Source organism: Piliocolobus tephrosceles, chromosome 16 (genome assembly GCF_002776525.5).
Source record: "Piliocolobus tephrosceles isolate RC106 chromosome 16, ASM277652v3, whole genome shotgun sequence".
Taxonomy (NCBI): domain Eukaryota; kingdom Metazoa; phylum Chordata; class Mammalia; order Primates; family Cercopithecidae; genus Piliocolobus; species Piliocolobus tephrosceles.
The window spans coordinates 54,181,892-54,204,222 of record NC_045449.1 but is presented as its reverse complement, the minus strand read 5'-3'; the positions used below and the strand labels follow the sequence as shown (position 1 = coordinate 54,204,222).

General features: G+C 55.3%; 2 protein-coding genes across 10 annotated transcripts in view; both read left to right on the top strand.

Moving 5' to 3' along the window:
• Positions 1 to 22,006, top strand: part of WNT3 (Wnt family member 3) — a 55,102-nt gene extending 33,096 nt beyond the window's left edge. Inside the window, exons 2-5 of the mRNA XM_023195063.1 lie at positions 10,556 to 10,797; positions 14,446 to 14,711; positions 15,685 to 16,172; positions 19,909 to 22,006. Coding sequence (XP_023050831.1) covers positions 10,556 to 10,797; positions 14,446 to 14,711; positions 15,685 to 16,164 — 988 coding nt within the window. The 3' untranslated portion in view covers positions 16,165 to 16,172; positions 19,909 to 22,006. The remainder of the gene's footprint in view (positions 1 to 10,555; positions 10,798 to 14,445; positions 14,712 to 15,684; positions 16,173 to 19,908) is intronic.
• Positions 1 to 22,331, top strand: part of LOC111525784 (leucine-rich repeat-containing protein 37A3-like) — a 510,962-nt gene that overhangs the window by 426,940 nt on the left and 61,691 nt on the right. The window lies entirely within an intron of this gene.

Sequence of the window (22,331 nt, the reverse complement as noted above, 5' to 3'; positions counted from 1 at the left end):
AAAAAAAAAAAAAAAAAGAAAGAAAGAAAGAAAGAAAAAGCACTTCATGCTCACAACACAACAAAAAACAGGTTTAAACATTTTACAGGTTTCAACATTTTTCAGGCCGTCTTGTCACATCTTATCAGATCAGCCAGAGCCGCAGGCAGGCGCTCCGGGAGCTGCTTTGGAGAACAGAAGCTGCAACATTCCAGCCCAGGCACTGCCCCGCCCTCCACACCCCTTCCCTCCCTTCCCTTTTCTCCCCAAAGAAACATCCCACAGGGCTCCCTGGGATGGAGCGCAGGGCCCGCAGCCTCTTCCCTCTGACTGGGGTATGGTCTGTGGCCAAACCCTTGGCTTTGAGCTTCTGCCTGCACCCTTTCCTTCTCCCCATGGCTGCCCAGAACCATGGTCCTCCTGGACTCTCAGGTGGTCCCTGGCAGCGGAGCTGTGCCACCTCCTCGGATGGCACCTCGTGGTCCTGAAAGGGAACCTTTAGAAGCGAGTTGCTAAAGTCGCTCACAGAATGTAGAAGTGGTCATTTGGCCAGCAGGGCTAGTGTGTTTCCCAGGCTCCTAGGGCCTGTCCTCAGGGGCTCCTGCCTGAGGGGAAGGAATAGCTTTTTACTTGGTTATCTTTTCTCGGCGTGCGTGGGTTTTTCTCCTGTGGTGTGGATCACTGCCTGGGATATCCCTTTCCACTCAGAGTCACCCCCAGACCTCACCTTTCTGTTCCTGCTGCACTCATGGTGACATTAGTGACACAATGCAGGGTGACAGGTCCAGGAAGGGCTGGCCAAAGCCCAAAGGCTCAGAGTTTAGCCGAGCCAACCTGAGGGACAGACCCAGAACCTGGGTCCCAGGACAACAGGGATGAGCTGGCTTTGTAGCTTGTAATAGGAGCAGGGTTAGGGCTGGGAGGTCCCACTGTGTGGTCAGAGAGGGGTCCCCAAGGGAAGGCAGCTGTGCACTGAAGGCTTAGGATGCATCATAAGAAAAGCAAAAGGAGGAAAGTGCAGAGGAGGGAGGGGCCCTCTGCGTAGGTATGTTGGCTGTGCATCTCGTGGAGACTTCGTCCGGAATACGGAAAACACAAGCCAGACCTGGGCGCCTGCTGCCAGTGTTGGCTGGGCAGGGGCTGAGGTATTGGGAGAACCCACCTTTCCAGCCTCCTAGTGTGAGGTTCAGGCCCTGAAGCTGGGCTGGCTGGCCCTCGGCCCCTAGCCCCTCCCTGGTGACCTCACCCCTTGGCATATGGCATCACTGCTCCCACCGTGAGGCTCAGTGTCCCCCCACCCGTGTGCCCACAGCCAAGATCGGGCCTAAAGTATAATTCAACTTTTAGCTCCCAGACAAGCATCCCCCGATGGATTTCTAGCTTCTGTTTCCCTCTTGGGCCCAGCTCTATCTCTATGTGGTGCCTGGAGTCTCTCTGGCCCCACACACTTCCTCGTCTTGTTCCCAAAGCTGCTTTGCTTCTTACCTTCCCATCTTGGTGGACACCATCTCCATCTTCCTGGTCATCCTGGCTCAAAACCTTGGCCATACTTTCCTCCTTCCTCCTGCTTCTCATGGGATCAAATGGCTACCAGTCCTTATTCACAGCTTCCTGTCTGTTCCTGAAGCCACTGTCCTGAGATGGCCAGGGGGCGCATCCCCTGCCACAGACCCCGGTCACCTAGGCACATGGGTCTTGGTCCAGCTGCACAATGAGAGCTGGGCCCTGAGAGGTTGCAATGGATCCCCAGGCCCCAGAGTCTCCTTAGCATCCACGCAACCCCGCCTCCCAGCCGCTTTCCCAGCACCCACCTCTTGTCTCATTTTGCACATGACTGACAGGACAATATTCCAAAGCCCAGCTACGGAACGTGCTAGTTTGTCCGATAATGCCTGGCACTCAGGGCCCCTCTCTAGCTGCTTTCCCTTCCTCTGCTCCTCTGTGTGGCTCCTAGACCCTGGCGTGGGGGCACATGCCACCTTGTCTGGAGCTGTCCCTCTGCCACCTGTCACCACCTGAGGGCCCCTAGCCATCCTTCTCCAGCTCAGTAACTGCTCCACATGGAGCCCTCCGGAGGTAGTGAGGACTCACTTGCCCCCGTTCCTGCAGATCGCTCGCCCTGACCATGCACCCTCTGGCCCGGAGGTTACTGGAGCTGAAAGTTACAAGTGCCTTGGGACCATGTCTCACTCATTTAAGTGCCCAGACCTAGTAGGTACTCAGGAGATGCTTGTTGGTCTGTTACTGACAGCAGCCTCCTGGGCTGGGTGCTCCTCGGGTGTGGATTCATTCATCTCCACGTTCTCAGACCTGGAACCCTGCCAGGCTGCGAGTCATCACTCAGTCCGTGTGTGTTGAGTGAATAGGCAGTGAATGACTTTGTTTACCAAAGCCAGACTTTAACCTGCTCTCTGAAGGACAGGCACTTCCTCTGACTCCACAAATCACCAGGCCCCAATCTTGACAGCTGGGGCTAAATCAAGACAGGAGCCCACTGGGCTTAGAGCCCGGGCAGCTGCTCCTTCAAGGTTTCATCTCAAGACCATGGGTCCCAGCTCAGGGCCTGCACCCACTCCACCCTCACCCTTCCCTTCCTGTCCTAGACATAGGCAAGGGTGCTCCCACCCCTGCTGGAGATGCAGGCGAGCCAGAGGGCCCCTGCCCCCTGTTGAGAGAATGAACTAGCCCCTAATGGCAAGGCCCGGAGACATCTCCCACTTCTTCGATGAAAGGCACCCCCTGAGGCACTGAGGCACTCTCTCAGAGCCACAGGACACAGCCCCACCGGAGCCCCTTTGGGCTCAGAAGAAACCCCCTACCCTTGGCCCTGTACTGAAATGTCGACAAGGTCCAGACCTGTGCTCAGTACCCGCAGGGTGCACTTGTGTTCCAGGAGGGCGAGGAACAGTGGCAGCTGGAATCCTGAGCTAGGTTTCTCTGGCTTTGTCACAAGCCCCCTGCCAAGCAGCCAGGTGAGCGTCTCCAGTCCAGGCCTGTGGCCTCCCTCATCCTCAGCAGTGATTGCCTCGTCACTACGGGTGTAAGCTTCTTGGAAGCTCCAGGAGTTGGGTGTGTCAGAGCCCACCAGGCCCAGCCCCACGGCATGCACATGTGCCCCTGAACTGGCTGGGCTTCCTGTCCTGACATCTGCCAATCCTGAACGGCTTCTTGACCTAAGTGGAAAGAAAGGTAGTGGCCTGAGTTCCAAAGCCAACGCTTGGTTCCTTACTTCCTGCTCTTTCCTCAAAGCTTTCCTTTCCCTTCTAGAAGTTTCCGTGGAGGGTGGAGCCCCTCTGGGCCCAGGAACAGGTTGGGCCTTTTTCCAGTACTGCCCAGGAGCCAGCAGGTGGAGCACCGGGCCCTGCGCTGTTGTGGGGTTGACAGGAGCACTGTGGCCCCCACTGCAGGGAGAGAAAAATGTCCACAGGAGAGGTGGTTTCTGACTCCCTCTCCTCACCTTCCCTCCTCCTCTCCCTCTCAGCAGCCATGTCAGTCGTTTTAAGAGACACTAGATCTTCAGATCAGAGTCTTCAGATGCCTTCCCTTTGAGGCTGGCAGAGATGGTTAGGTTTCCGCATGGAGAAAGGTGAGGGCAAAGGGCCCACTTCTGCAAAGAAGGCGTGACTGGGGGAAGCTTGGCCCTGGAGGGCATCCTGAGACCAGAGAGAAGAGCGGAGCCTTTCCCTGGGCCGCAGCCCCTGGGTCCACCTTCTACAGCCCCACCCACGTGGAGCCAGGTGGGTCCCTTTTGTGCCCAGCCCCAGAGAAGCCTCTGAGAATGTGCATTCATCACCCCCAGGTTAGGAGCCTGGTGGGTAAAAGAATCGTGAGCCCTCGGTTCTCCTCCCACCTCCCGGGCAGCCAGCTGTGTGACCCCGGAAAACGACAAACCCTCTCTGGGTCTCAATCCTCCCATACAGAGGAAGAGGGAATTAGACTAGACCCGGGGCTCTGGAATTTCGTCCTGCAGAGGGGCTCTAGGTGGGGAGTTGGAGATTGGGGATGCAAACACCTCCCCTCCTTTTATTTTTTTAAATTTTGCTATTTAACTATTTTAAAGTGTACTATTCAGTGGCATTAAGTACATTCCAATGCTGTGCGGCCATCACCACCGTCTGTTCTCATCATTCCTAACGCTGTACTTATTAAGCAGTAACTTCCCACTCTGTCCCTTCCAGAGCCCCTGGCAACCTCTGTTCTACTTTCTGTCCCTATGAATTTACCTAGAACCTCATGTAAGTGGAATAATACAGTGTCTGTCCATCTGTGTCTGGCTGCTGTCGCTTAGCTTGTTTTCAAGGTTCTTCTACATTGTAGCTTGCATCAGAATTTCATTCCTTTTTTTTTTTTTTTTTTTTTTTTGAGACAGAGTCTTACTCTGTTGCCCAAGCTGGAGTGTCTTTACCTAGAACCTCATGTAAGTGAAATCATATAGCATTTGTCCTTCTGTGTGTGGCTGCTATCACTTAGCTTGTTTTCAGGTTTCCTCTACATTGCAGCTTGCATCAGAAGCATCAGAATTCCATTCCTTTTTTGGGGGGGGGCCAGGGGGCAGAGTCTTGCTCTGTTGTCCAGGCTAGAGAACAGTGGCTCAACTGGCTCACTGTAACCTTGCCTCCCAGGTTCTAGCAATTCTCCTGCCTCAGCCTCCCGAGTAGCTGGGATTACAGGTGTGCGCCACCAGGCCCGGCTAATTTTTGTATTTTTAGTAGAGATGGGGTTTCATCATGTTGTCCAGGCTGGCCTTGAACTCCTGACCTCAGGTGATCCACCCACCTCGACTTCCCAGAGTGCTGGGATTACCACCACCACACCCGCTTCCTTCCTTTTTCTGGCTGAATAAGGTCTCGTTGTATGGATGGGCCACCTGTTGTTTATCCATTCGTCTGCTGAGGACTCTTGGATTGTTTCTACCTTTTGGCTGCTATGAGTAGCACTGCCACGAACACTGGTGTACAGGTGTCTGTTGGAGCCCCCATTTTCAACTCTTTTGGGTGTATAGCAGGTATGGCATTGCTGGATTATAGGATGATTCTCTGTTTAACTTTTTGAGGGACAGGGCTCTCTTTTCCTATGTTCTGTATGTAGGGTAGAGGAGGGAGATTGTGTGTGATTCCATCTGGGAGGCCACCTGGGTGGGTGCAGGGCTGCATACCCTAATGGATCACTCAGGGGAGTGGGCGCTGGCAGCACAGTGGGGATCCCTGGCAGCAGCTGGACCCCCATCAGCAGGGGATTGGCCGTCACTGGGTAGATGGCAGCATCTGAGGCCAGCAATCCCAGTGTCAGACCATGCGGGATGCCCTGCACAGGGTGCCTTTAGGTGTCTCACCATATGTAAGTCAATGCAGAATCCAGGCTGACCTGAATTCACTGATTAGAAATGCTCTCTATGGCCGGGCGCGGTGGCTCACACCTGTAATCCCAGCACTTTGGGAGGCAGAGGCAGAGGCAGGTGGATCACTTGGTCAGGAGTTTGAGACCAGCCTGGCCAATACTGCAAAAATCTACTGAAAATACAAAAATTAGCCAGGCATGGTGGCACATGCTTTTTTTTTTTTTTTTTTTTTTTTTTTTTTTTTGAGACGGAAGGCTGGAGTGCAGTGGCCGGATCTCAGCTCACTGCAAGCTCTGCCTCCCGGGTTTACACCATTCTCCTGCCTCAGCCTCCTGAGTGGCTGGGACTACAGGCGCCCGCCACCTCACCCGGCTAGTTTTTTGTATTTTTTTAGTAGAGACGGGGTTTCACCGTGTTAGCCAGGATTGTCTCCATCTCCTGACCTCGTGATCCTCCCGTCTCGGCCTCCCAAAGTGCTGGGATTACAGGCTTGAGCCACCGCGCCCGGCCGGCACATGCCTCTTATCCCAGCTACTTGAGAGACTGAGGCAGGAGAATCACTTGAACTCAGGAGGTGGAGGTGGCAGTGAGCCTAGATCACGCTTTTGCACTCCAGCCTGGGCAACAGAGCAAGACTCTGTCTCAAAAATAGAAAAACAAATGTCCTCTCTGCCTTGTGCTCACCATGCAGGCCTCCTGCAGCCCTCTGGCCACAGCAGGCATCATCAGGGTAGAGGCACAGAACAGGGGTAGGGGGTGGGAGTTCGATGAGGCCACGCACGAGGTTTAGGTCTGGCTTATTTGGAGAGGAATATTTCACTCCAAGGGGTCAATACCAAAGTTTCCACAAACAGCCTGTTGTGCAGTGCACGCACAGCCCATCCGCCTGGCTGCCCGTGTCTGTCCTCAGCCCAGCTGGGCAGTGGGTGGTCAGGGTGGAGGATGAGCCAGCTTCAGGAGGAGGGTGGCAGGGCCCTAGGGAAGGGAAGGACCAGCCCAGGAGTTGAGTATAAATAGCCCCTGACCCAGCTGCGAAGGCCTGGCAGGGTCCTCTGCCCTCCCCCTCACCAGCTGCCAGTGCCAGGCAGGTCTCTATCCCCCTTGGGAGCCTGGCCATCGTCTCAGATCCTAAACGTAGGAACTTCCTCAGCGGAACCAAGGAGTCTTGTCCTGTGTGTAGGCGGAAGCTCCGGATGCCGGGAGGTCTGGTGAGTGAGGGGCATCAGGCTGGTCCTTTGGAAGAGTTCTTCATTCCTTTCCTCCAGAATCAGCAAATACCTAGCATGTGCCTGGCCCTTTGGAAGGCCGAGTGGGCGTGTGTGTGTGTGTGTGTGTGTGTGTGTGTGTGTGTGTGTGTGATGGGGGAGGGACTGGGGAATAACTGGAGAACATACTACCTCTCTTCTTGGACACAGAGACCGGCACAGCCAGATGGAATTGGAAACAAATCAACTCAGCACTTTGGGATAAGAAGGTTTGAATTAGGTATAGGAAAGACTCAGGTGGAGGAGAGGTGACTTCTGTCTGGGAGTTCACAGAAGCCTTTAGAATGGTGGCGACCTAGGAATGAGGTTTCGAAGGATGAGCAGGATATTTCCTGGGGGCCTGGCAGCGGAGAGGTGCTCTGGGCCCAGGGCTCAGCATGCGCAAAGGTGTGGAAGTGTGAAACGGCCCCGCTGGAGTTGTTCAGCAGGCTAGGCAAATCCGTCAAAGCCACGCGCACTTCAGCACAAAGAATCCAGGAGCATGAGACTCACTGTGCCACCTCCCTCAGTGGAACGTGTACTTCAATAATGGGGAATAGGAGTGGCGAGTTAATGTGTCCGCGATGGTGGAATTTCAGCAATGTGGGGGCAGGAGGCTCAGGGTGGGGGTGGCCGGGCATGTTTGGGGGAGGGCAGCCATCCTGCAGAAATCAGTCCCATGGCCACTGCCTCATTAGTCTCTGACACCGGCCCAGGAGCTAAGCCCCATTGCCAGAGGCCTTGCTAATTACTCGCAGGATGTCCCCATCTGAACTGAAGCCTTTGAATGGAGCATCCTGAAAATGTCCTTTTGCCTGCACTCTTTGAGTGACCTTGAACCCTCAGCCAGATCACAGCTGTCTTTGTTCCGCCACCCCTGTGAGGACTGAGGTCTGATCCAGGCATCCTTCCCAGTGTTGGATGGGAAGGGGCTGAGATTTCTGATGTGTTCTACCAAGTCAGGGATGCAAGGATGGAAGAAATGAGGTTGGTGACAAGGCAGGGAACAAAGTGCTGGGGACAGCTCCAAACACACCGTAACCATAGCAACCACCATCTAGCAAGGGCTCCCCACGTGCCACACACTGGATTGTGTCACTTATTCCTCCTGTCATGTCTATTTTACTGATAAAGAAACTGAGGTATAGAGAAGTTAAGAAAATTGCTGAGATCAGCAGCTAGGAAGTGGTAGAGCTGGATGGGACCCTGGCACCATGGCTCCCAGGTCCACAGTTGGTGGGACCTGGGCAACAGGAAGGAGACAGGGTTTGGTGGAAAGAGGGAAAACAGCTCATCATGTCTGAGGCTCAGGAATTGTTCTCAGAGGACATCACACTGGAAGTCAGACAGACCCAGGGCTTGAATTCTGGCTCAGCCACTTCCTTGCATAAGTCACCCAACTTCTCCATGCCTGTTTCCTCATCTGTAAAACGGGGATGACAACGCTGACCTCTCAGAGTTGCTGTGAGGATTCAGTGAGATCATGTATTTGAAGTGTCTGGCACAGAGCAAGTACTACATAAATAGTTGTCATTAGTATTGCCAGTGTCCATGTAACTGCGGGGACGGAAGGAAATCCCCGTGGGGCAGAGGAGAGACTGTGTCTGCACAGCAGGAAGGGCTCAGTGGCGCCTCCTTCCTGGAGATGCCTGGGGAGCACTCTGGCCTTTGCGGCCAATCAAGCCATGCCAGGCAGTGTGCCAGAGCTCAGGTGCTCTGCTGGGCTGTGAAGACCCACCTGGGAGGAAGCAGGGAAGCCCTTGGAGAGCTGGGTGAGGAGCCGCCTTGCCAGCGTGGGCCCCCCGACTCCTCAGTCCCCTGAGCCAGCCGGCCTGGCTCTGTGGATATGGCTGTGTGGCCTTGCACAAGTTGCTCCTCTTTGATGGTCTGTGCTTTGTGCTTTTTCTTTTTCTTTATTTCTTTTTTTTTGAGATGAAGTGTCGCTCTGTCACCCAAGCTGGAGTGCAGTGGCGTGATCTTGGCTTACAGAAACCTCCACCTCCCAGGTTCAAGCGATTCTCCTGCCTCAGCCTCCTGGGTAGCTGGGATCACAGGCGTGAGCCACCTGGCCTGGTCGGCCTCTGTTTTTCATCTGTATAATGGGCTTAGTGCTCCCTTAGGGCTCCGCCTGTGGGTTCCGCTGTTGGACCAGGGCTCGGCCTCCAGTTTAGCTTGAGGGTGCCCAGGCCTGCAGAAGGTATAAAGCAAGGGCTGGGAGAGTGGGAGGAAGGAGGAGGCAGGAAGGGCAACGGGAAGGGGAGGAGGAGGGCAGAGGAAGGGTCTCTGAGTGCCTCTCACTCCTGCCTCAGCTCCTCGCTGCAGTGGTCCTGCATAGGGCTTTGGGTCCCAAACACCAGAGGAAGGAGCGGGGACAGTCCAGCCTTCTTCCCTGTATCTTGCTCCTGAGCTGCCCATCTAGGATGGTGCAAGGCCAAGTTGTCTGCACTGAACCCTCCCTCAGTTTCCCCTCCAGTGATTGCAGGGCTGTGGGGACAGCTGGCACAGCAGGACTGGACGTGCTGCTCAAGAGCATGGGAGGGGCAGCCTGAGCCCGGAGGGAGGCTCAACGGGGACATTTGCAGCCCTGCAGACAGGGCAGGGTACCAAAAAGCCTTAAGCAAGCTCATTTACTCTCTAAACCTCAGTTTCCTCATCCAGGAGATAGTGATGTTCTTCACGTTCGGGAATTGATCAGAAATGTTGCCTATAAAGTGCCTGGCAAGCAGTAACAGTTGCTAAATGGCAGATGTTTGACTTGGCCCTGCCTCCAGCCCAGAAGTTTTGTGTACTAAAAAGTACACAAAAAAGCTGAACCCTGCCCCATGGGGTCTTCTCCCAGGCCCTCTTTCCGAGGCTTTTGCTCATCGCTTTTTGTGGGAAACTTGACTTAGGCCAATGCTGGACCAAAGCCTTGGTCAGTGCTGGACACATTGGGAGAGGAGATGGGCCCCTTCTTCCAGCTCACACTGCCCCTGGTCATACAGCAGATTGCAATTGTCCTTGAAGGTCACTGACACTCACGGGTCATTTTCTCAGGTTCTCCCACAAAATGTCATTTCTGCTGTTACTGTGCTGAGGGGAGGGAACGGAAAAGTATCAATTCCAACCTTGGTTTTCTAGTATTTTAAACTCTTCTGCCCCACCTCATAAGGTCATTCTTTCTGTCGCTGACTCATTATAAAACCTGAGAGAGTTGATGGAATATTGATTGAAAATTGAGGGGCAGAGGAATGGAGTGAATTGACCAGTCACTTGGTGTTGGGTGTGGGCAGTGAGATCTGCGATCTCCCTTCTGACTCTGTACGAAACTTGTTTCGAAACGAAGCCAAGCTCCAGTCTCTCATGAGAAAAGAGGTGGAGCTCTAGAAACTTTTAGGGAACTGGAAAGATGGTCATGGAGGCCCTGGTAGACAAAGGGCTTGGTGCAAGCCAGTGATTCCTTGGGCAGACTCTGGGAGGCTCTGGGCTGGGCTGGCAGCATCGTGGGGAAGAGGCTGAGGGCATTGCCAAGGGTGGTGTGTGTGTGTGCGCGCGCGCTCACGCACACGTGCGTGTCCCATGAGTCACCGGAAGTGTCCATGTGGCCTCGGTATCCTGGACTGCCTTGGAAATTGCCCACCCTGATCTCTTCAATGCCCGTTAGGGAAGCTGGACCCAGAACCTGGAAAGGACTGGATCTGGGCCCCAAATACCATCTTTCTAGCCCAAACCTCTTTTCATGGCTTTGCATTGCCCCCATGGGCCCCCACAAGCAGTTTCTGCTGGTCCCATCCCCCTGCAAGCTGGATACAGCCAGAGGGCTGACTTGCCTGGGTCAGAGCTCTGCGCTTTGAGGGGTGGCACACTCCCGAGGTCAAAGGTAGCACATTCAGATGCCAGGGCACAGGCCCTCTGCCTCTCCACCTACGCCAGGGAGTTCACAAAGCGTCCATGGAGCCTAGGATGGGCTCTGCGCTTTGTGCCCGCAGTGTCACTACCCTCTGTCTGCCTGCAGGTCCCTGGCCCTGGGCCAGCAGTACACATCTCTGGGCTCACAGCCCCTGCTCTGCGGCTCCATCCCAGGCCTGGTCCCCAAGCAACTGCGCTTCTGCCGCAATTACATCGAGATCATGCCCAGCGTGGCCGAGGGCGTGAAATTGGGCATCCAGGAGTGCCAGCACCAGTTCCGGGGCCGCCGCTGGAACTGCACCACCATAGATGACAGCCTGGCCATCTTCGGGCCCGTCCTCGACAAAGGTACTGCCTCAGGGCTGAGGGGGACAGGGGTAAAGGCATGGGTGGGGGGAGGGATCAGGACTGTATGCCCTTCCACCCCAGTAAGGGTGCCTCTTCTCTGAAGCCAGGGTCCCTCTGGGAGGGTGATAAATTTGGTTGCATAGCTGCCACACCTTCCCAGGCGCTGCTGGGGGCTGGGCCGCCTTGAGATGCGCCAGGATCCTGAGGTTTGAGGGCCGACACCAAGAAGGCCACAGACTTCCTTCCTGGCTTTTGCACAGTGGGAGCCTCAGGCTCCCGCTGTGGACATTTGTGACATTTTCCCAATGCTGTGTTAAGTGCTATGCAAATACCGCTTTGGGGTGGGACTGAGAGCATTGCCACCCCCAGGTCCCTCCCATCTAAAAAGTCCTCAGGAGCCGAGGAAGCTGCTTGGTGCTGTCATAGCATTGCGTTGCCCCCCAAGAGCCCCTCTGGGTTTCTGTTCATCCTCATGCACTGTCAGCTGGATACGCCCAGGAATCATGGTGGGGCTAGAGGGTGCACTGGCCTCTGGGTAACTTTCCAGCAATCTTGCAGCCCGGGAGTCTAACTGGCTGTACCTCAAGTGGACAGGGAACCACGTGATTTGACTTTGAACCTGGAGGCCCTGGGAGGGAGGCTAAGTGGGACAACTGCTCCCAAGAAGGGGACTTGGGGGCTCACGGACTGGGTGGAAGATGGGCAGCTCTTTGTGGAACGGTAGTGTCCAGGAATTTAACGATCCCGGCTGGGGGGGCCATCGCCAGAGTTGCTCTGCCACCCAAACTGCTGAGCCTAGCCCTCCCTCCTATTAGAAGCTAGGGAATTAATGGGAGCTGCTTGTACAGCCAGAAAGAAAAGGGATCTGACATTCGGGTGAAGGGGTGGGGTGCTGGGTGGGGTGGGGGGAAACTGACCACCCCCATTTTAGAGTGCAGTTCTCCTTTACCGGTGCCTCAGGTGCAGAGGGTCTGTCCCACCTACAGGCAAAGTGCGGGCTATTGTCATGGGACAGGAGGATAATTAGCAAATCAATGGATGATGATTCTGTTTACGCTTCTATTACCAAAACTAATTATTCCTTGTTGACATAAAAGATTTGGCCTCTTAATTGGGGCCAAGTGGCGGCGGTTTGCATTTCAAACTCGATCTTGTTGGTGTGTTGGTCTCAGCGCTTTCCGGTGCCCCTTCTCGGGCCAGGTAGCGCTGGATCAAACAGCTTGCGTCTAGACGCACTCCCCAAAAGCGAGTCACCTCTGATCGCTCTTCCCGTCTCCGGCCCAGAGCCAGGGGAAAGCGGGTCTGGGTGCGCTGCCCATTCACTCCGCGTTGAACGTTTTAAGTCACCGCCGTAGGTTCTGGCACACGCCCCGGTCCCTAGAGGGCCCGAGGACAGGTTTGGGTTGCGGCGGGAGGGGCGATGTGTGCCCGAGAGTTTAGGAATTTGCTGGTGGCAGCGAGGAGAGCATCTCGGAAGACGCCGCGAGCGCATACGCGCCCCAGTCGGTGCCCAGAGCCCGGGCCTTGAACCCAGGTTCGCGCCCAGCTCCGGCTCCATGTTTGCACCCCGCCCCCGGCGAGTCCCTCCACCCCAGCCGCGTGGACGGCCAAGGGTTAATCTCTGCCCCCCGCTTTGAGACCCGGGGAGCAGGGGCTCTGGCAGCCCGGGGCGCGCGTCTTCCGCGAGTCTGGGGGCGGCGGGGTCGGCGGCCGGAAGGGGCGAGGCGCGGCGGCGGCGCGGTTGGCCCTAGGCGCTTCCCCGGGCTGGGCTGGGCGGGGCGGGGGCGGGGCGGGGGCGGGGGCGGGCGCCGGAGGGGCCGGGGCGGCCTGAAAAGCGCCCGAGCGCCGCCCCCCACCGCGCGGCCCGGGCCCCGCGCCCGCTGCGGTCGCAGTGCCATTCACACGCCCTCTGGCCATTCGGCGCGGCGCGGGGGCGGGGGGCGCCGCTTCAATGGGGATTTCGCGGCCCGGCGCCGGGGCCGGGGGCGCGGCCCGGCCGCGGGAGCCGCCCGTTGCTACGCGGTGGCGGCCGGCCCGGCGGCCCGGGCCCGGCGGCCGCATTATGCGGGTAATGCGGTGTGACACCGCGCGAACAAAGGCGGATTGAGCGGCCCAGCGGGCCCCACCGGACGGGGAAGGCACAGCGGGGCTGTCAGCGCCGCTCCCAGGCTAATCCCCGCCCCGCCCCCGCCGCCCCCGCGTTCCAGGGGCTGGGAACCCAGCGCGGCCCGGGGCCCAGGCGCCGCTGCTGCCGCGGGCCGACCGGAAACGAGGGGCGCCTGCCCTCGTCCCCTCTTCCCCGGGGCGCCCCGAGGGCTGGGGCGGCTGGGATTGGGGCGAGTGAGCGGCGCGGCGGGGACCCTGGGGCCGGGAGCACAATTGGACGCGGGACCTCGGGCCCCGTTGCCGCAGTCCTAGGTCGGCCTTGGCAGCGCAGGCGCGGGGCGCGGGCGGCACCGGCTCTGCACTCTCCACCCTCCCGTCGGTGGAACTGGGACGGGCCCCTCTGTAGGTGGCGCAGGAGGGCGTGGGGGCCGCGGAGAGCGGCCGCGGGAGCCACGAGGGGTCCCGGGTTTCCTTCTTGCAGCTCTCGCCCCACAGCCCAGGAGAGGAGGCGGGCTCCTGGCTTCTAAATAAATTTGGTCACATTTATGACCAATTTTGCCGACTAGGCCGGCCCGGTGTTTCGCAGCCTGTGCCAGGTGGCGGGTCATCTCCGGCTCCGGGGTCCTGCCGTGAGGAGAGAGATGGTTGGGCTGCAGGTCTTACAGGCCTTGTCCTACCTAATCGTCAATGTCCGCATCTATAAGATGAGTAAAACTTTCTATGTGAATGAAGCACATGCAGAGATGATGACTGTTGTGAGGAGGTTGGAGCACACCCCTGACAGTCTCCCCTTGCCCTGCGCTGGACCCTGGGATAGAACCAGGGGAATTGCCCCGTGTCTCTACCCTTCTGGGTGGGGCTTGGCCGTGTCTGGGCGTGAGGGCAGGAGAATGGGGATGGGGAGACTGAGGCACGGGCCATTACCCTCCTGGTGAGAGGCGCTAGGGGCAGAGGGAAGCCGTGTCCATTTTTTTACAAAAAGGGCGACAGAGACCAAGAAAATGAGAGGGGTCGCCCCTATGCATCCAGGTGCGGAAGGGGTGGGCCTGGGCAGGTTGAGGCTGTAGATTCCCAGGCCTCCCTCCTCGCAGACCTGGAGCTCACTCAGGCGTGGGAGGGCTAAGGCCTGTGCTGGGTGGTCTCTGGACTTCGGGAAGGTGGAGGGCAGGGGGTGTGTGACCAGCTCAGAAGTGGCTTCTGTTAAGGTTGCTGCCTTATCTCTGCAGCAACCTGCCAGAGCTTTGGTGTTGGCCCCTGTTTCTAACAGGCACTGCTCTGCCCTGTGGCATTTGAGGCCCTGGGCTAATCAGTTAGCAGCCTCAGCCTGGGGCCTCAGTTTGCTCATCTGTGAAGTGGGGATACCCAACTGGGTCTAAACCAGCCAAAGAGGGTGGCGAAGCTGCCTCCCTCTTGCCTCAGGGCTGGTGAGCTCTTCAACTCTTCCTGGTCTCCTTCCCCTAACGTCCTGGCCTGGGAGGTGGAGGCAGGGCAGGTGCTCCCAGGCCGGGTCCTGAGTGCTGCCTCCCCACGGCCTCCCCGCAGCCACCCGCGAGTCGGCCTTCGTGCACGCCATCGCCTCGGCCGGCGTGGCCTTCGCCGTCACCCGCTCCTGCGCCGAGGGCACCTCCACCATTTGCGGCTGCGACTCGCATCATAAGGGGCCGCCTGGCGAAGGCTGGAAGTGGGGCGGCTGCAGCGAAGACGCTGACTTCGGGGTGTTAGTGTCCAGAGAGTTCGCGGACGCGCGTGAGAACAGGCCGGACGCACGCTCGGCCATGAACAAGCACAACAACGAGGCGGGCCGCACGGTGAGCCAGGCTGCCCTCCCCCAACCCTGCAGGGAGCCCCCCCCCCGCTCTTCCCCTCCGGAGCTGGCCTGGCCCCCACCCCACCCCTTCCGGCAGCCCTGTGGGTCGCGGACTCCTTTTCCCCTTGGCCAGGCTTGGCCCCCTCCCCACCCCACAGCCACTTCGGCTGTCCACCCTCCTTCCTCCTTGGGCAGTTGGGCAGTTCCTGGACTCCACCCCACCCGGGATGAGTCGGCCTGGGAGCATGGCCACCCCGTGGGATCAGGTACCACCCGCCCATCCTGTGCACCTTGGCACGCAGTGTAGGGCTGCCAAGTCCTGGGAACCTGGCTCTCAATTCAGCCTCCACGCCCTTACTGTGCTTGTATGATCTAGGGTGAGTCACAGTAAGTTCCCAGCCTCAGTTTCCCCATGTGTTAAACGGAGATAACTCCTATTTCTTTTTTATTTTTATTTTTTGAGACGGAGTCTCGCTCTGTCGCTCAGGCTGGAGTGCAGTGGCTTGATCTTAGCTCCCTGCAATCTCCACCTCCCGAGTTCAAATGATTCTCCTGCCTCAACCTCCCAAGTCGCTGGGATTACAGGCGTCTGCCATCACACCAGCTAATTTTTGTATTTTTGGTAGAGACGGGGTTTCGCCATGTTGGCCAGGCTGGTCTTGAACTCCCGACCTCAGGTGATCCTCCCGCCTCGCCTCCCAAAGTGCTGGGATTACCACCGCGCCCGGGCAACAACTCCTATTTCATACGCTGTGAGAAGTGGACGTGCTGTCTGCCTGTGCTTGGGGTGTGAAGGGGGAGGGAAACATGGTCCTATTCTTTAGGTCTTACCTCAGTCCCCATCAGTTCTCTTCTTGGCACAGAGGAGTAGAGAAGGCTGGAGGGAAGGGGGTGGGCAGGGGCAGAGAGGGAAGGCCCGGATGTGCCCCCTCATGAGGTCAGTCTGGGGGCCAGCTGCCACTCCTCTCCCCCAGACTATCCTGGACCACATGCACCTCAAATGCAAGTGTCACGGGCTGTCGGGCAGCTGTGAGGTGAAGACCTGCTGGTGGGCGCAGCCTGACTTCCGTGCCATTGGCGACTTCCTCAAGGACAAGTATGACAGCGCCTCAGAGATGGTAGTAGAGAAGCACCGTGAGTCCCGAGGCTGGGTGGAGACCCTCCGGGCCAAGTACTCGCTCTTCAAGCCGCCCACCGAGAGGGACCTGGTCTACTACGAGAACTCCCCCAACTTTTGTGAGCCCAACCCAGAGACAGGTTCTTTTGGCACAAGGGACCGGACTTGCAATGTCACCTCCCATGGCATTGATGGCTGTGATCTGCTCTGCTGTGGCCGTGGCCACAACACGAGGACGGAGAAGCGGAAGGAAAAATGCCACTGCATCTTCCACTGGTGCTGCTATGTCAGCTGCCAGGAGTGTATTCGCATCTACGATGTGCACACCTGCAAGTAGGGCACCAGGTAGGGCTCCGGGAAGGTGGGGGAGGCTGGGAGCCTGGGCGCAGGGAATGGGGTTGTTTGCTCATCTCTTCTTCTTGACGACCCCCTTCTGTTGCTGAGCTATCCAAGACACACAAGTTCCCACAGTCAAAATAGGAAGCCAGGATTTTTCAAGCTTCCATGAGAATGGTCCTTGGGCAGAGACTTGGTGGATTGCACAAAGCACAGATAAAAACCCAGTGTTGGCTGGGTGCAGTGACTCACGCCTGTAATCCTAGCACTTTGGGAGGCTCAGGTGGATGGATCACCTGAGGTCAGGAGTTTGAGACCGGCCTGGCCAATATGATGAAACCCTGTCTCTACTAAAAATACAAAAATTAGCCAGGCGTCGTGGCAGGTGCCTGTAATCCCAGCTACTCGGGAGGCTGAGGCAGGAGGAGTGCTTGAACCTGGGTGACGGAGGTTGTAATGAACTGAGATTGCACCACCGGACTCCAGCCTGGGCGACAGGGGGAGCCCAAAAAAAAAAAAAAAAAAAAAAAAAAAAAAAAACCAAAAAAACACAACAACAACAAAAACAAAATCCAGTGTGTGCACATTAGCTACCAGCAATTTATTAACATTTTTACACAAGTTAGTAAGTTATGAGCCAGATCAAATTTTTGCATAGCCACTAGCTGTCATTCTTGAGCATTCTGTGGAGCTGTGGGGTTGGAAGCTGGGAGGCCTGATGTCTGGTCCTAACTTTGTCAGTAACTTTCTGTTCTTTCACTTTTCTGGGCCTCAGCTTTCTTACTATAAAGTGGTGAGGGTGTTGGGGGGTGGGGGCAGTTTAAATACCTCAAGCGGAGAGCCGAAATGTCTCCTCTACCCCTGAGGCAGAGTCAGTGTGCATCCACCTTGAACTTAGAGGGCAAGTTCTTGCACAAGCATAAATCTTACCGACCTCAGGGAGGTGGGTGGCGGGAAGCGGCATATAAACCCATATCCTGACAGATCTGAAGCTTGGGTGGAGTGGGGAGCACTCTCACCAAGTTTATGGATGATGACGGGGAGCGGGAGGGATTCAAGTTCAGAGTGGCTGGGATGAGTAATCAAAGGATCAAAGGCTGGTGGATTTTGTTCCCAAGCTTCCCAGAGGTGGCCTGCCTGGGAGGCGCTATGCACTGGCCCTGGGTTTCACAGCACCCCGGGATAGGTCAGCATGGATGAGTAGTAGTCCTGGACCCCAGGAGTGGAAGGTTTTTGAGGCTGGGGTGCCCTCTCCTCCTTTTCTCTCCCCTGAGAAGGAGCCTAGTGTGTCGAGGCATGAGCATGGGTGTTGGAATTAGGCCCTGCCGTGCTCCAGCTCCTACCACTTGCCAACCGTGTGACCCAAGCAAGAAATTCCTCATAGAGCTGGTTCCTCATCTGTCGTGCTCCCCAGAGGTGCTGTGAGGGACAAATGAAAGGACCCTGGGGACAGGGCTTGGTTAATTGGGAAGCACTTCCCTGCTGGGTCATTGTTGGCTGGGGTGGTGCTGGGGGACAGCAGTCTGTGAAAAGGTAGAGTCCCCCCTCGGTGATGCAGTTCCGCAGGGCACCTCTGAGCTGCTGGCACATGTCTGTGCCATAGGGAGTAGGGGAGGGAAGTGGACGGGCCTCTCTTGAGATATGGGAGGTACCTGACATCATGGAGAAGAGCTCTGGCTGAGGGGCGACTCACTCAGCCCATCTAGGAAGCCCCTCGGTGCAGCTCAAGTTCTGTCCTGGTGGGGACAGTTCGGAAAGGCAGCAGGTGGCACTGCCTTTCTTGGTGTCTGAACAAAAGCAGTGTGGGGAGTGGGAGAGGACGAAGGTGAGTCCAGTGGCTCCACTCGTCCGCTCAGCTGTCTGGCCTGCGAGTGCCAGTTTCCTCCTCTGTTCAGTGGTGGTGACAGTGGCAGCCCAGCAGAACTTTTTTTTTTTTTTTTGGAGACTGAGTTTCGCTTTGTCGCCCAGGCTGGAGTGAAGTGTGCGATCTCGGCTCACTGTGACCTCCGCCACCTGGGTTCAAGTGATTCTCCTGCCTCAGCCTCCCAAGTAGCTGGGATTATTATAGGCGCCCACCACCATGATCGGCTAATTTTTGTATTTTTAGTAGAGACGGGTTTCGCCATGCTGGCCAGGCTAGTCTTGAACTCCTGACCTCAAGTGATCCACCAGTCTTGGCCGCCCAAAGTGCTGGGATTACAGGCGTGAGCCACCGCGCCCAGCCAGAATCAGTACTCTTCATCAGCCCTCTTTCTCCCCATTTCTGAAATGGACAATGAATGTTTTTTTTTTTCCTCAATCTTATGTAAAATGCTACATAAATAAGGTTTCAAGATGCTGTGGTCCAAGTGGTTTCTACCCTGAATGCCTTCTCTGTGGAAGCTCGGGAGGCCTCACTCTGTGACCAGTGGAGGACACTCTTCCGACATGGTGCCCTTTTGATGAACACTCCCAGGCCAGCTCTACTGCCTCACTGAACCCTGGCTTCTTCATTTGTGAACTGGGGATGAGAACTGTATTCTGTGTAGGGTTGTCCTGTGGACTGGAGACCTGGCACATGAAGGGCCTGGCCCGGGGCCCAGGTGCTCAGAGGATAGCCAGCCACAGAGGCTCCTGGGCCAAGCAGAGCTGACCTCCCAGAGCCACCTCTGCAGGCGAGCGCCCTGCTCTAGAGCAATGGGCTCAGGCTTGGCCGAGACTCCGCTACTCCCTGCCGACGCTGTAGGCAAGACGGGAGCCTGCGGGACGCACTGGCGGGGATGGCAGGGGACAGAGTCTTTAGCTGTTCTCTTGGCTTCCCCGACAGTCTTGGCAGTGCAGGCAGGAGAGAGAAGCGAGTCCCAGAGCAGGCCCCGGGCCTTCCACACGGCGAGGAAAGAACCCCTGTCAAATGGCTTGTGTCCTTCCTTTGTGGGGAAAACACCTTTTCTGTAGCTTTCTGTAGCTTTTACCCAGTGTCTCTGGCTAACCATTGATTTGGTGCCTTACAAGTGCCAGATTGATTCCTCGTCACTCTGCTGTTGTGAACATGGTGAGCTGGAAAGGTTCCGGCAAGAGTCAAGTGGCCTGGCTGTGCCCACGTCCTGGATCTGTTACTACCTTGCTGAGAGACCTTGGATGTGTCCCTTCAATCTGGCTGAGCCTGTTTCTGCCTCTGTAAAGTAGTCTTACCGTGGCCTCGTCAGCCCCTAGAGAGCTGGGGGTTGACTGGGAATGCTTCAAACCCTTTGTGAGATATGACTATGCAAATGAATAAAATGAGCACACTGCTGCTCCAATGGGAAGGAATTGTTCATAATTAAGTAGGCTTTCTCCCATTTGGACAGCTCATTATCAAGCTATTTAGTGCGGTACAAAAACACAGTGCATGCCTGGCGTGAGCCCAGCACAGCAGTTCACTCGGAGTTGGGGACTGGGCCCTTGGCGGGGCATTGTTTCTCCCATCCTGAGTGACCTGCTCCTGGGCTTCCTGTTGTCCAAGGCCCTCAGCTAGAGGTGGGGGAGGTAGAATTTCCATCCCATTCTGTGAACTCAAAAGCCCTGCTTCTCCTGTGAATCATGCAACCTCCCTCAACAGTAGGCCCAAAGCACAGAGGTCAGCTTGGAGAAGCCACCCAAGTCCTCATCACCTCTGAGCATCAGGGACATGTTCAGCTTCATCAGCAGCCTTTGATCTTTGAACCCCAATGGGTGGTCTCTGGGAACGGAATTATGTTTCTAATTCTTCCTCTTTATTTTCCCCAAGGGCGCTGGGAAGGGGTGAAGTGTGTGGCTGGGCAGATTCAGCGAAGTCTCATGGGAAGCAGGACCTAGAGCCGGGCGCAGCCCTCAGCGTCAGACAGCAAGGAACTGTCACCAGCCGCACGCGTGGTAAATGACCCAGACCCAACTCGCCTGTGGACAGGGAGGCTCTCCCTCTCTCTCATCTTACATTTCTCACCCTACTCTGGATGGTGTGTGGTTTTTAAAGAAGGGGGCTTTCTTTTTAGTTCTCTAGGGTCTGATAGGAACAGACCTGAGGCTTATCTTTGCACATGTTAAAGAAAATAAAAATGAAAAAAAAATTCGACTCCAACAGAATAGGCTGGGCTAATGTGAGCTCTCGGCCTGGCAGTCAAGATATCAGCATGGGCAAGGTTCTGTTTCCAAACTGCTGCTTCTGGTGACATTCCAAGATGCCTGTGAGGTGGGAGTCAGGAAGTAGGGTGCACCCCTGCAGTCTCCTTTTCTTGGTCTACTCCCATTCAAATTTGAGCTAATTTCTCATTCAGATAAAAGCCATAGGTTTAGCTAGGATGAAGTGGTAGGGAGGTCCGCAGCAGTTGTTAGAGTAGGATTTGGAGTTTGGAAGAACTGGCAGCTCAGGGTGGCCTGGTCAGCCATTTGAAGAGCAGCTGTGTGTTGTTCTGTCTCATTTTCTCTATAACCCTGTTCTGCACGAGAGGCAGTCAGATCTCAAAATCTTTTTCTACCATTCTGCAGTTTCCACCGTCAATGCAGTTCTTTTTTTTTTTTTTTTTTGTGGTAGTGGACGTTGTAAATAGGTTATGTAAGGGGGCAAGTCTTCTCCAGCTCAAATGGCTTCCTAAATAAAGAAGCAGTATCTTCGGAAGGGGCCATTCAGTCCTTCCCAGCCCTGCTCACCTGCAGATTCTGTGTACAAATACTCCAGGCAGAGCAGCTGGACTCCAGGTCACCTTAGTATAAGTTAGACAAAGAATCCATGAGGGAGTAGCAATCGATTCCTGAAATTCCAACCTTGTGACTAGCAGATGGGAAGGATGAAAACCATCCGTTTGTTTCGTCTCCAGTACGGACCCATCTTACTGTGTCCTTTCCTCTCTGGGGCCAATGTGAGTAAACACGGACAGAGTTCTTTCCCCCAGCTGCTCCTCCCTCACCTGCATGCTGAGATAGCTTCCACCCATGCAGTTCCCAAGGGTCTGGATTAGAAGTTCAAAGGGGAACCAGCAGTCACGTACTCCCTCGGGTGAAGCAGCTCATGGCTGAGTTCTCCCTGGGGCATACTGGTCCAGCCAAGGGTCCTAGAGAAAGCTAGCAAAAGGGAGGCACATGGATTTCACAGTACGAATCAGTTCAACAACTGTCTTAGGGAGAATCAGAAAGAAGAGATGCAGCAGGGGAATGAGCAGAACAAAGGTTTTTCTTTCTCCCCCTTCTCTCTGGGGTCTACCTGAGCCTGACCTAAAATACCGGGGCAGCGATCTCCCAGCTGGTGCAGGCGGGCCTGCCAAGGCGGCCGTCCAGGAGCCCGCCTTCACTCCTAAATCTGCTGGCCACAAGCCCTGCTAAAGATACACATCTCCCCACCTCCGCCGAGTCTGAAATGCCCCTCCCCATCTCACCTTAGACTGAAAAGTTTTAAATCATGTCAACTGGATAATGCTTGCTTTATGTGAGAATACTTCAGCAGAATGGATACGAATTTTCAAAACAATCTTTTCATATCTATGTATTCTATATTAAAAGTGATAAAGTCATGTTTCTGGGGCGTATTCAAGTAGCTGACAAGTAATTATTTAATAATAGTACATGAGTCCATTGTAATGATTCTCGCCGTAGTCAGGTAATAGTATCCAACCGAAATTTCCTACCAACCTGCTGTATCCAAAGTTTTGTAAAAAGTTGTAGAAGTTGTTGATCTTTTTGATTTTATATTCAAAAAGTCTCTTTTTATAAATATTATTTATTATACAATGTATATACCTTTGAGTTAACTAAGATTATATATTATATAAATATATATATATTTGGAGAAAATATATTTCATCATGCAGTTTTTTTCTGTTAAGTCATTAAAGAGAAGGTAAACAAACCTAAAATGGATACATTGTACCCTGTGTGGAGTTTCCAGATTAATGCTCAGGAGGTCAAGGATATGAGATTCTGAACATAATGGCCTCAGCTAATTAAATGACCAAGTGAAGGTCATTTCCTCTTTTCTCTAAGCAAGATCGTCAGACATGTCACAGACAGTGGGTCTGATATACCATAGGACATTCTTAAGTTAACTTCTAACAATGAATTTCCAGTTTTAGAAAACAACAATGTGGGTACTAATTCATTTCACAGACTCAAGTATTTTCCATGTACAAATTAATGTCACAGGCACTCCTAAAAGATGTGGCCCAAGGCCAGCAGACCGCA